Raw genomic sequence first — 13,314 nt, forward strand, 5'->3', positions numbered from 1 at the left:
AGTCCTGTAGTCTTGGTTTGTTGCTGTTCTGAACTATTGTGGTGGTGTTTGTGTGCTGTCACAATTATTTCATTTCACCCCAGATGGTGAAGAAATCTTTGTGTGCAGTTGATAAAGTTGCATAGATGGAATAATAGGAGTGTATTAACAAAGAACATAGGAGGCAAACCCATTTGTTCCTCACGTGCTACAGAAGCACAGCTTTCCCTGCGTGGAGAGATTTCCAGTTGACTATCTGTTGGCTGTTAGAGTTGAGGACTGAAACAAAGTTAGCCACTAGCAGGCATTCTATACCTGGCCTGATTCTGAGCTTCTTCCAGTTGGTTAAATGGAGAGTAGCTCCAAAATAAACAGAAAGCTGGTGCAAGTATGGAGGCTTGCACATCTAGGATGATAGTGTCCTAGCTAGTGTTTTTCCAGAATCAGGAACCTTCTGTGCCAGGCTGTGCTGCAGCATCTCACAAGTGGAGGGAAGGACTTGCAAGTCAGCATCCTTTTGGCTGAATGTTGATCTTCAGTGTGCTGGCATGAACTCCTGGAATGTGCAAAGAGGGGAGATAGGGAACATTGGGACAAATTGCTTTTCAAAGAGGGCTGTGAACTTGTATTTAAAACAGGAAAATCCAGCTAAAACAGGATTGAAAACCCACTTGAGCTGGGATGTGATCCCAGGCTGACAGATGTAGCCCCTCGAAGGGTCCCTGCTCTCCTGTCTTTCAGAGTCATGGCATTTCTGGGTGCTGTTCGTACTGCTGATGATAATTCCTTGTCCCTCTATGCCTTATTGCATGTTCCCTGGTGGATGTCTGTGGCTTGTCAGTGTCACTTTTCTTTGCCTGCCCTTGCTTCTCCTGTGCATGCTTGGGGTTGGAAGCTCCTGCATGGGGACCAATGCTGTCAATTTATTTTTGCACACGAATGTTGCTGGATGACCAAGGTTCTGAATAAACCACAGTGTGTTTTCTTTGCGTGCCTTTGGGATGGGTGGGGGTGGCAGGGAGAGGGTTGATGTGTTTGTTTGACTTTTTTTTTAATTTGAAGTAAAGAAGCTGAGACTTGCTTAGAGGTTTTCCAACTTCCTGTTTTCCTCTTTGACATAACTTTCCTGTCAATCCTTTGCCAACCCTCCTTTCCCCCAAAGGAAACAGGAAGCTTTGCCTATATGTATCTCTGAAGCAACCAGCTGCCTGAATCATAAAGATCACGGAGAACACCCAGTTTGCATTTTCAAGGCAAGGTGGTGGTGGGGAATGCTGATTTCCACATTTTTTTCCTGCTTCTGTAGGGTCATTGGTGTTCAAAACAAACTACACATTTGAAAATAGGCAGTGTTAATGCTAGTTCTCAATTTCAGTTCCAGGCAACTGCAATTTGCTTAACTGCAAGGGTGCTGAAAGGGTTTGAGACTATTTGTAGTCAGATGGTAGGAGAGCTGTTGCTGGTTAGTGTAAGATCTGGCTTTCAGTAGTGCTGCTGCACACTTTTGAGCCAATCTTTCTAGCTTGAAATAATTGCTTGTTTGAGGGGCCAAGTCAGTTTAAAAAGCTCTTATAAATTGGAGAAACAAAACTGTAGCACAGATAACAGGCAAAGGACTCTTAAATATACCCCCTCGATGGGGGGTATAACAGACTGATGCTAGGAAATACTGTTTGCTGTTGCAGTCAAGAGTAACTAAAACAAACAAACAAAAAAAAAAAGGGGCGGGAGGGATAGTTTCACAGGGGAGATAGGTGAAGATTTAAAAATCTAAACCCTGGGATGGAAAATCCATTTTTTGGCCATGCTGAACCTGAACCTACTGGCATACAGGTACTGTTATTGAAATCAGTAGAGGCTTATGAACTACAGGCAAGTAGGTAGAAACTGCATGAAAGGGTGCTTTAAGGTGTTCGTTTTGGAAGGGTGTCTCACGTATGATCTCAGGATACTTTTCTCTTGAATCACAGCCAGTGAAGTCCTCGCACTTTTTTCTCAGTGCACTCAGGAATGAATTCCTTCCTCAGTCAAGTTCAAAGAAATTGTAGTATAGGTTGCCATGTGAATATAGACTTCAGCTATGTAATCCTGCCCTGATGCAGGTAGGAGCAGCACCTGCATGCCCAGAGTGCAGCGTTCCTTGGAGATATGCCCCCTTGAGTCAGTCAGGTCCTTAATCAGTCAGGTCCTCTGTCTCTACTTGCAAGTGTTGATGGAGAGGGCTAAGTTCTTTCTTTTAACACCTCAGCAAATGGGGATTAAACCCCATTTTTCCCAGGGGACTTCTCATAAGATTTAGCAGGCTGCAGCAATGGGCCATTTGTCTACTTAGCCAGTGAGATATTGAACATCTAGAACAATTGTTTAACAACAAAAAGTGATATCTGGCGTTCACATCTGGGGTTGGACAGGAGCCTTATGCCGGGGAGAGTATGGTGGGTTTGGAGCAGGTCTTCCGTGACACAAAGGTTGCTGTAAGAGTGAGAAGGACTATTCTTTGAAGCCCAAAGCAAGAAGGAATGAACTCTGCCCTTGGCAGACTTCCAGGATCTTGGAAAATCTGTCTGCAAGTCCAGCTTCCCAGAACTTCCCTTAGAAAAAAAAAAAATGATTGCAGGGTGTACATGTGCATGCATACATGCAGGGGGCTGTTCCCCCGCGCCTTTATACCTCCCTTTCCCATGTGCACGTGTTTTCTCTCTCCTGCAGCTCAGCCAGTACCCTCATCTGCGTGAGGAGATGGAGAGGATTGTTACTACCCACATCCGTGAGCGAGAAGGCAGGACCAAAGATCAGGTAGGTGATCAGGAGCGTGTGCAAGTGGGGAGATGATGTGGGGTGGAGGATGGTCTAGGCTAGAGGAGCCTGAGCCAAACTCTGAGCCAAGGGGTGTCTGGCAGCAGAGGGCTGATCAGATGAACTATATAAAAGGCTCTCTCTGTGCCTGATTAATACAATGTCAGTCACCTAATGTCTGTCTTGTGCTGTCTGTGCCTCTGTTTGGCAGGTCATGCTTCTAATAGACATTGAGCTGGCTTACATGAATACAAACCACGAGGATTTCATTGGCTTTGCCAAGTAAGCAGTGATATCTTGTCCCTCTTAATGCGTTTCCTGTGGCTCTCTCCTATAGCTGCTCCAGTAAATGTTTTTCAGAAGCAGCAGTGCAGGTGCTGCCCCAAAGTATGTCTTTACCGTCAGTATTGTTTCCCTTTTCAATGGCTTCGTATTGCAAGGCTGGGGAGGAGAATTAGGGATGCTTGTAAGGGGGAGTTAGAGCATTATGTCAAGCAGTGGAGGGTTTGTGACCCAAGTGTGGGACTGAGAAGATGAGTAGACCAAGGCTGAGAGAGCAGGTTGAGGTAGATTGGGGTATCTAAACTTGGAATTTAGTGGTGAGAGGCCTCAATTCGTTGTAACAGCTATCTGATGGGAGCAGGATTCAGGTGATGAAGAAGAGTCTGAGGGGTTTTGAATGTCTCCACTGTTGTTTGCAGTGCGCAGCAGAGGAGCAGCCAGATGAGCAAGAAGAAGGCAGCTGGGAACCAGGTAGGCCAAGTTTCTATCTCCTTCACTGCTGCAAGAAGGATTTGTTTGTTACCTGGAAGCTGCCAGGTGGACAAGCACTGGGCTAAATGCAGCGGTGCTCCAAGTTGTGGCTTTTTGTTTTTTTATATTGATCAAGCTCTGTTTGTACCTGGAGCATAGCATTTGAGGCTCACTGCAGTCAGAAAGAACCAAGTGTAGCAACAACAGAGGGCAAGTGTCATAGAGAGAAATGGATGTTTGGTAGTCAAGATCTAGCCTTTTATGGCCAGAAGGGGTACACCACCTCATGTAAGCTCATTACTTGCTGTCTGGTCTTTCTTTTCTGGTAGAAATCACTATTAATGTTGTTAATGTACATCCCTGGGTTTTCAGCCCCTTTGCTAGCTGTGCCAGCTCTTTTGCTGAAGTGAGGTAGTACAGAACACTTGGGATCTTGTAGATAATCACATTTGAGCCACTTACCAATAAACTCTCACTTTCCAGTCCAATTATTGTTAGGTCTGCCACAAGACAGACTTGTCATGCCCGGTTGTCTTTCCCATCAGGGGTACCCACTTTCTGGAAAGGGATTTCAAGAGTTCGTGGGCACTCAGATGGAAAATGTTGCTGGAAATACTTAACGCCCCTGCACAGGGAGACAGTTATGTATAGCCATGGCTGCACTGGTTATATATGAGAACATCTCCATTGGGAGAAGACTGCAGTGGAGGGGAGGAGTCTGCTTATTCCTTCAGGAACTGTAAGGATTGCACATCCAATTAAAAAGGAGCTAATAACACCTTCCAGATTTGCTAGGAAAATGACAAGGCTATCTAGGCTAGAAGATCCTGTAGAAACAAAGCTGTACAAGCAGTTTCACAGAGAATAAAAGCAAATGCTTTCAGTTAATCTTTTTAAAGACCTTCATTCCTAACATCAATTTGCTTCAGAACACGTATAATCGCCTTTCCCTGCACACAAACGTGCAGACTGTTTCAGTGTTGTTGGCAGGTAGGTCTTCAGGCTGAACTGCCCAACCATCCACTTTATGGGATCTCGGAGCGGCTGTAGGGAGCCTCAAACTCTGTGGTATACCTTGCTGAAGAGCTGACTGCAAAAGAACAGAAAGGGCAAGCTTTGGACCAACCTGTAAAGTGCCTGGGCTTTTCCCTTTTAGCAAGTTTTATTTTGGGATGGGGGTTACTTTTGTTAATGCCTGGAGTAGAAGATTTGGGTTCCAATTTATTTTTGAGCCTCTCTTCTCCTGCTCCAGCTTTCCTAGTAACAATCTCTCCTCTCTTTGCTCCTCTCCTGCTCTCTGCTCTGCTGCTGTTGCTATGGTTCCCCTTTGCAGGATGAGATCCTGGTGAGTAGAAGGCCACTCAGCAGGGTGTGCTAATGAACATTAATGTTGCATCTGGGAAGGCAAGAACAGTGCACAGGCAAATTATTCCCTCTGCTGCTGAATGGGGAGAGGAAGGCAGCTGGCACTAGGCACAGGTGAAGCATAAATGAGGTGAAAAGGTGGTATGTCGAGGAAAATCATAGGGTTGCTGGCACATCTGAGTGGGTGGAAATAAAAAGCAGCAATCCAGAGTTCTGGAGTTCTGTTTCACTGCCCTCTCCTGTCCACAGAGAGAATAGGACTATCTCAGGTTTATCAGTGGGCATGAGGTGAAGATCCAATGCTCCAATGTTTACCTTTATAGGTCAAATTGGCAGGTAAGAGGATTGTGCTGTTCACACAGTGGAACTTCCTAGTGTGCAGTGCAGTCATTTTCAACAAGCAAGCCATTCAACAAGGTACACACAGTGCATGCAGAAGTATCTGGGTGTTAACAGTGCAGTAAGACATAAAAGCTAATGCCTTAAGCTGATGCATACTTGTATTTGATTATTGAGTGTGAGGCTCTAAAGCAGCACATGGTCAATTGGAGTTCCACAGAGAATAACAGCTTGGCTTCTCAACAGACTAACATACAGGAACTTGCATTGCTCTCAGTTAATGGCTACTCAAATACATGGGTATGCTAAAGTCCAGCCTACTAATTCCAGATGCACCATTTTTGTTCTCGTACTTAGTGTATCCTTGTTATTAAACTCAATTCCTTGAGTTGTTTGCCCATCTCTTCCTCTTGAACTGGTTTCCCACACCCCTGAGTTGGGTGAAGCACACCCCACATGCAGTGTGCCAAAAGGTGCACTGCTGCATTGCTTTTCTCTGGGCATGGTCTTTTCTGGGTGTGTTGCTGTGACCTGGTACTTCTGTAGTTGTGCCAGTGTCCAAGGCGCTCTCAGTGCAGTTCTTCCTGTATCTCTTTCCCTTGGCAGAAGATATAAGGCACAGCCAGGTTCCTTCCTGCATCCTTTTTGTGCTATTCCTGGCCCTTTTGAGACAAACCTTCACTGGCCAGTTGAGTGGGGGGCTCTTTTGGCAGCAGCAGAGAGCACGGTGTTCCTTGTCTTTCCGTATGATTCTGTGTGTAGGGGTACCCTCTGCTCTTTCCTCTGTCACCTAAGGCTGGCTCTTAGGCATCTTATTAATGCTTATTGCTTCCAACCCCTTAGGTCATCCGAAAGGGCTGGCTCACCATCAACAATATTGGGATCATGAAGGGTGGCTCCAAGGAGTACTGGTTTGTCCTGACAGCGGAGAACCTCTCCTGGTATAAGGACGATGAGGTGAGTAGCTTGCTCAGACTTGAGTCTTGGGTATCTGTTGAGGATTAGGCCTTCAGCTCTTGCTATTCCAGGTGTGCCTTCTGAGTACTGTCTGCAGCTTGTGATACAAGCAGAAGCCGTCCTTGGGCCTGGTTACCAGCAGTCTTAGTACTGCTGAGCACTTCTGAATTGGTCTGGCCTTCCTATGCACAGGGAGTAACCTGTGCCTGAAGCCCTGGCCCAACAGAAAGTTGACAGACACTGGGAATTGATCTGATCTTTTTTGGCTTCCTGTCACAGTTATATTCAAGAGTGAAGTGTTAGTCCAAGGTCTGGACTTTTGGGTATTTGTGGGGCAACCATGGTGAGTTTTCTGAAGGAGCGTGGCAGAGATCTTCACGCGTCTCTTGTGGTTACAAAGAAAGCTGTCACCTGTCTGTGCACAGCAACAGGAGCTGTAGAGCTGAAGGGGCAGCTCAAATGCTGGTTCCTTCTGACTTTTGGTAAAGTAACCTCTCCAGGATTCAGTTGCTAAGCCTGTGAAGCAAGAATGTCTCATGGTTCTATATTGAACATACCACTTACTCTGTATTCGTAAAATTCTCAGTTGTGAATGGTTGGAGTACTGCTGATTGAAATAGCAATGTGTAGAATATCACTGAGAGTAACATGGACCTACTCTGTAGAGCTGCTTAAAAGTGTCGAATATTAAGAATCGTGCCAGATGAAATTGGCATCGTCAAGTGTGCTGCTTCCTCTGCAAGACAAAGGTAGATAATTGTTGTCTTTGATTATACTGAATAGAGAAAAGAATAAAGGAATAGTTGGATGCTTTGGATAAGGATGTAATCACAAGAGTTAGCCCCACTCAGTGTGCTGGGAGATGAAAAATGCCTGCTACGGTGTAGTCATGCATTTGAGTTGATCAGGGTTTCTGATAGCAAACTGCTGTCCCTTACTCTGTCTTTTCACTCAGGTGTTTTGAGGCACACAGTGCCTGGGAGCTGTAGCTGAGCCTGGGTTTTTGTCTAGTTGAGATCAGTGGGTCTGTTTCATTCTCAGCAGGTGGAAGTGATGACAAATATGGTGATGAATCAGCCTCTAAATATCGCTTTCTGCATGGAGACTGCTATAGTGCTGCTATGGATGAACAGGCAGAGATTTCATAATTGAGGAGCTGGGCATTAGATGTCTTTTTGCTAAACCAGTGTGTCTCTGCTCTAAGACTCCTGACCTCTGTATTCAGAGTTGCTTGTGGAGGCTTCACTTTCCTCCAGGTTACATAGGCTGATTGGGTGGTTATAAACACCAAGTAGTTTAATCAAAGCCAACTGCTACATCTGTATTGCAGAGATGATCAGAACTCCTTGTTTTTCCCCTGGGGAGTGGGAGGGAGGACTGTAGCATAAACTGTTGATAGATTCCAGTTGCATGGGATGGGGATTGGACCTCTCTTCCCTCCCGAGGGAGTGCAACCTAGGGGGTCAATAGCAACTGGAGGTCTGTACCATTTCCCTTCTCCACAGCAACAGGTAGGGTTGCCTAATTAAAGCAATCCCCTGCCGGCCTGGGTCCCTTAAATGCAGGAGAGGCAGTGCTGACAAAGTCTGAGCAGTTCCTGAGAAAGGAGCCTTTGTTTTTAGCTGAGCAGGAGCAGAGGGGAAAGAGAAGCATGCTTTTGATTCCTCCCCAGGTTCAGCTCTTTGATCACTGGCTGTCTGGGGGGAAAGAAATAAAGCAGCTTCCACCTGGACTCCGTAGCAGAGCGAAGATAAAAGTTTGTGTTTCAGTGGCAGCTTGGAGAGCCTTGAACATGGGAATTCCCATCCCAAACCTCAGTCTTGTGTGTAGCTGGCTCCATCCTGTAGGGTTGTCTGCAGTGCATGGCCCTCTGTCAGGCAGGGTTATCTCTGTGTGCCCGTCCAGATCTCTGCTTCCCCACTAATGCAGAAGCAGGAGGACCCATGTCCTGTATGGTTTCTGAAATATTCTCATGTTGTGTTTTTTTTTTTAAGGCCGTACACAATGATCTTTCTTCGCTTCAGCTTTTTGAGGAAGGGGGAGGCTTTGCCTGCCTAGCTCTGTGCTTCTGCAGGCTCGCTGATCCCAGTTCCCCTGTGCTCTGGCAGCTTTCCAGAGGACACGAGAAGGGAGATGAATCTGTCACGTGCATATAGAAGTGCTGGTGGCAGGGCTGTGGGTGGCAATGGGGGAAGGAGCAGGGTGAAATGGTGTGGTGGGGTCAGGGGAAAGGCTAAGCTAGCAGGGCGTTGGGGGGAGCAGGGGCGCAGCCTCTCCCTGCCCTGTTTTGCAAGCCAGGACCCAGAGTCTGAGGAATGGAGACATCTGGACCCCATTAGTGAAATACCAGGCTTTCCGCAATGCTGGTTTGTTTTTCCTCTGCCTCTGAAGAAAGGAATTGAAACTTAAAATGTCTTAAAGGGCCCAGCATCACATGTTAGCAGGGATATGGCTGTTGATGCTCTGGAGGGGCCTGAAGGAGTGTGCTGGGGAATGGGAGGGGAAGGAAAGAGCGGGCCAGGCGGGGGTGGAAAGTTGGCTCCCCACTCTGCTCCTCTGCCAAGAGCATTTCTGTGTGTGTGTGTGCTCCTGGGCTCTCTGTTTTTCTTCCTGTCTCCTCTCAATGAGTCAAATGCTGGCCTTATGGAGAGTGGCCCCACAGAAAGCTGGCCTCCCAAGACCTGGAGACCCTCCTGAGGTACCTGCACCTCCTGAACGCTGGGGGACTGTGCTGCAGGCCAGCCATGGGAGGCAGAGAGGAGCGTGCTCTGGCTGCTGGCAATGCAGAAGATGATTTCCCTGCTCAGGGAAGCCACAGTGTCCCCAGGGCCAAAGCAGCAGCGCAGCACCACAGCACACTGACGAGCACTGTAGTGGACACGCTTCAAGGACTTGATTCAAATAGTGCTGCCTGAATCCTTTATGAAATCCTCAGTGCCTGCTTCTCCACAGGGATTTCCCTCTGGCCGCAAAAGAGGGGCTGTGAGCTGTGCTGTGAGCTTTTGGTGATGAGGACCCTTTAGGCAAGACGCACTGAGCCCTGTGCTTGGTGGTTCCTATTCATAAAGCTCCCTGCCTGCTGGAGGGGACCTCTGTGCTCTCCGCTCTGCAAGAGCGACTGCCACTGCATGCAGGAGTGTGGGCAGATAGGTGGATGGATGTACCTGCTGTTCCTTTGGCAGTTTGTGTGAATGTACAATACAGATGGGACCTTCTCTCCTTGGGTAAATCATGTACTAGAAATTTGGGGTTTGTAGTAGCAGGTGACTACATGAGAAGAATATGGCCTTGCTTGTGTAGAAGTACTGGTGAGCTGCATGCAGTAGCAGTGCCTTTTGATTTCTGTGTGCAAAGTTCTAGGTGCTTTCAGGTGCATGTGTGGGGATGCTACATAATCTTATGCATCATGTTGATTTCTGCTGTGTCAGTTGTGCTTGGGCTTTCTTTTTGCCTTCCCTCTTGCTTAAAGTACAAAGGTACTCTCCCATGTCCTGGGGAAGATGTGACCTTATTGACAGCCATTAGATAGCTGCTTATTCTGTACCTGTCAGCATCTTGTATCCAATTCTAGCTTAAAAATAAACACATTAATCAATACTGAAGTTGTTCCCCTGCTATGCATGCATGCAGCCCCCACCTGCACCGTCCCCCCTGCCACCAGCAGTCTGTCCTTGAGGCCCAGCTCAGCTGGCAGAAATCCTTTTGTCTCTGTGCTGATCCCCACAAGTCATCACAAGCTTGTAATGAGATGGTGACTGACAATCCAGCTGCAGCCTGGTTTTTGTACCAAGTTTGTTCAAAGGCCATAGGAGCAGGTCTGCTCTGAGGTGCTTCCTCTCCTATTTTCAGGTGCTCTCTGAAACATGTTCCTTCTCTTTACATCATCTGTGGAACTCTTTCATTCGTTATTTTCTTCTCAAGTGCATATTTTCTCCTGGGTAACGTTTAACACTTTATTCTTTTCTGTTACTCAGTCCTTACTTATGCTTTCACTCACTGTTTCTTTTCTTTCTTTTCCAGACAAACATCAAAGCAAACAACTTCCAGAACATCCAAACCTCCAACTCTCAATCCTTTTTCTTTTGTAAATGACCAACATTCTTTAAGATGTGAAATCCCCTCTCTCCAGACACCTTTCTCTGTTTGATCATGCCTTCTCAGGTAGCAAAGTGCAATGCAGTTGTAACTCCACCAGGCCCTTAGGTTTATCTCTGTATTTTATGGCGAAGCTTGTTATGTAAAACACAAGCAATCCTGAATGCAGCCACCCCTGGGACAAGTGCGTGAAGCTGAAAGAAGGGGGGTGAAGGAGGGAGAAGGAATAAGAAGGATGTGAGTAGGCTGGCAAAGAGGCAGGTAAAAGTGATCAAGCATGGCTTCAAAGGGTGTTATCCTCCCGGGCTGAGGGATGGGTGAACTTTGCATGCAGCTGTTCCCGCAGCCCACCACCCTCTCCAAGCATGTCCCTCTGCCGTGCAGGTGTTGCCGTCCCCGTGCAGCACTGGCAGTGTGTGGTGTATCCCAGCACAGCCTAACCAATGTGCAGACTACTGTACAATCTCGTAGTCCTGAACAGGTAGTCTGAACACTGGGCAGACGGAGTGGAGCCTCTGCGATCTGCTCTCCGGCTCTCAGCAGCTCATTAGTCCTTCCCCTCCCTGCCTTTGGGACGGGGCTTTGGGGTCAGAGATGGGGTGAAAGAAGGTCCAAGTCCTGACTGAAGAAGCATCCTCTTCTGGCAGCTGAGACGAGATGTTGCTCCCTGCGTGTTTCCGATTCAGAGCAAGCTTCCAAGCCCCTTCTTGCAGTGCCGGTGTCAGAAGGCTGGTACCTGGTTTCCACCTGGGGTTTGCTGCACCTTTTTTAGAAAGAGGAGGAAAAAAAATTCAATTACTGCAGTTCATGGAGGAAACTTGAAGTTTTGGCTGCCACCTAGGTGTGCAGAATTTGTTGCTTCATTCAACCCCTCTTCTCCCCCTAATATATCTGGCACAAGAGTTAGTGAAGCTGGTTGGGAGGACTCCCAGGCCCCGTGCACCATCTCCTCCTGCCTAGCCCTGTCCTGTAGATCAACCCCTTTGCCTGAAGTCCGGAGTAAAGCTCAAGCAAGATCAGCCTTTGCTTCCAAGCCCTCAAAAGGGTCCTTTGACCCACCTTGGCCAGTTGCCTTTTGCAGCTCGCCTCCAGCTACTGCAGCAGCAATCCATACCCCGTCTTTCTCCCCCCACCACGTCTGGCATTGCCGAGCCTCCCTCCCTCTTGTAGTTTTCGCTCCCTCCCTTCTTGCTTCCCTTCTGTCCTTCTGCCTCAATTGACGTGGCAGTGGAAAGCTAACTAGACTCGAGGGAGGAGCTTGCTGGCTGCTGGGAAGGCCGGAGGTTGGCAGGAAGTGAGCCGGCTGGCGGATAAGGTTGCGCGGGGGAAAGGAAGGTTCCCTACCTCGCATGGAAACTTGAGGAATGCCGCCTCTTTCTGTGCCGCTTGGCTCCCATGTAACGATTCCAGATGTTCCCCAGCCTGTGCGGTTTGCTCCCTCTCTCCCTGGTGCTGCAGGGATAAAGAGGGCTTTATGTGTGCTGCACGTCTCCCTTCCAGGGTTGCCTTTTCTGTGCACGCTGGTGGACAGTTGAGATTTCTAGCCACGAATCTGAACACCCACAGCTCCTACTTTGGCCCTAACCATGTGCTGGGGAAGGACAGCCAAGGCTGCTTTTCCTGGAGGGGCACAACATTGCATGTGTTGTGCTTTGCTGATCAAACCAAGTCAAATACTTGGGGAGGGTTCATCTCTGCCCTGGCACAGGAACAGGCATGGGAGGAAGTGCATTGTCCTTTGCAGAGGCTGGCGGGCACTGCTGTGACCTCAGAGATCACAAAGGTGGAGGTTTGGGGCTTTGAAGCCTCTCTGGTTCTTAAGCTACTCAGCTTCTGCATGCATTTCCAAGTCCACCCTCCAATGGCTTCCTAGGGGCGCAGGCAGCTGGTCGTGGCCACCATGCACTAAACTGCATGTTTCAGTCTGCACATCACTTCAGCTGATGTCTCATCCTGTACTTTTTGAGCAGGTGAGGAACATGAGTGCAGCTGATTACCAATGCTGTGCTCTCTAAGCCAGCGGTAATGGTTGTGATTAATCATGAGTCCAGGCATAATGTCTACAGAGCTTTCAAACTAAATCAGCTTAAAATCTTAGGGTGTGTTGTTTAACTTAAACCCACATTGCTTTCCTATGTAAACAAGCCATTACAGCTGCTTTGCAGCTTGGATTAGTGATCAGTGTCCAGTAAATTATGTTCTGAGGGTAAAAGTGATACAGGTGGGCTGAGTTTTGGAAAGATGACCTTGTATGTTATGGGTGACTGGGGCTTACTGAAAGAAGTGCAGCTCAGGAATTCAGTGTGTATCTTCCTTAGCAAAAAAAAAAAAAATCTTGTGTATCTTTCTTGTAAAAACAAGAAATTGAGTGCTTGATAGCATCTCACTTGGAGGTGTTGAACTTAAAATGTTCAGCTAACTTGTTTTCAGATAATTCAGTCTGTTTTCTAGACAGACATTTATTCCTAGCAATTGTGTAGTGGGCATGTATCCATGCAGTATGTTTGTTCTTAATTATGATGTTAATGTTTTTTCCATTTGAATATTATTACAGGAGATCCTAAAATGCTGTAAAGAACTTGACTGAAATTCCAGTCATCTCTGGGGCAGGTTTGTTTACTCATGGAACTCTACATCTTACAACAAGGAAGGGAGATTAAGAGGTTTGAGTAACATGAATTGTTTCTAATTTCACATAGCCAACAATTAAAACAATGACAGTGCTTCTCCCATATCTGTAGACCCTTGCCTCTGTGCAAGAAGAGGCGTTTGTCATAACAGCTACAGGGAAATCTTTAATTAGTTCTTGTGCTCTGAATGCAATGAGACCTAATAATTCTGCCAATTACTTTCTTGTACTGTTAGTGCCAATTTCCAACCTTAGAGGAGCCCACACATGCATCTGTCAGCTTCAGTTCACATGTATCCAAGAGCAGGAAAATGTAACTAGCTATTGAGACCATCTGATTGAATGGAGGAAATGCTTTGAGTCAGGCTGGCTTGCTGCCTGCTTAGTCTTGTGAGTTTCTG

General features: G+C 47.2%; 1 protein-coding gene across 1 annotated transcript in view; it reads left to right on the forward strand.

Annotated features, from left to right (window-relative positions):
• The window catches only part of DNM1 (dynamin 1), a 68,137-nt gene that overhangs the window by 37,288 nt on the left and 17,535 nt on the right, over nucleotides 1-13,314 (forward strand). Inside the window, exons 11-14 of the mRNA XM_035555335.2 lie at nucleotides 2,689-2,775; nucleotides 2,987-3,057; nucleotides 3,477-3,528; nucleotides 6,076-6,189. Coding sequence (XP_035411228.1) covers nucleotides 2,689-2,775; nucleotides 2,987-3,057; nucleotides 3,477-3,528; nucleotides 6,076-6,189 — 324 coding nt within the window. The remainder of the gene's footprint in view (nucleotides 1-2,688; nucleotides 2,776-2,986; nucleotides 3,058-3,476; nucleotides 3,529-6,075; nucleotides 6,190-13,314) is intronic.

This window comes from Cygnus atratus, chromosome 19 (assembly GCF_013377495.2).
Source record: "Cygnus atratus isolate AKBS03 ecotype Queensland, Australia chromosome 19, CAtr_DNAZoo_HiC_assembly, whole genome shotgun sequence".
Classification (NCBI taxonomy): Eukaryota; Metazoa; Chordata; class Aves; order Anseriformes; family Anatidae; genus Cygnus; species Cygnus atratus.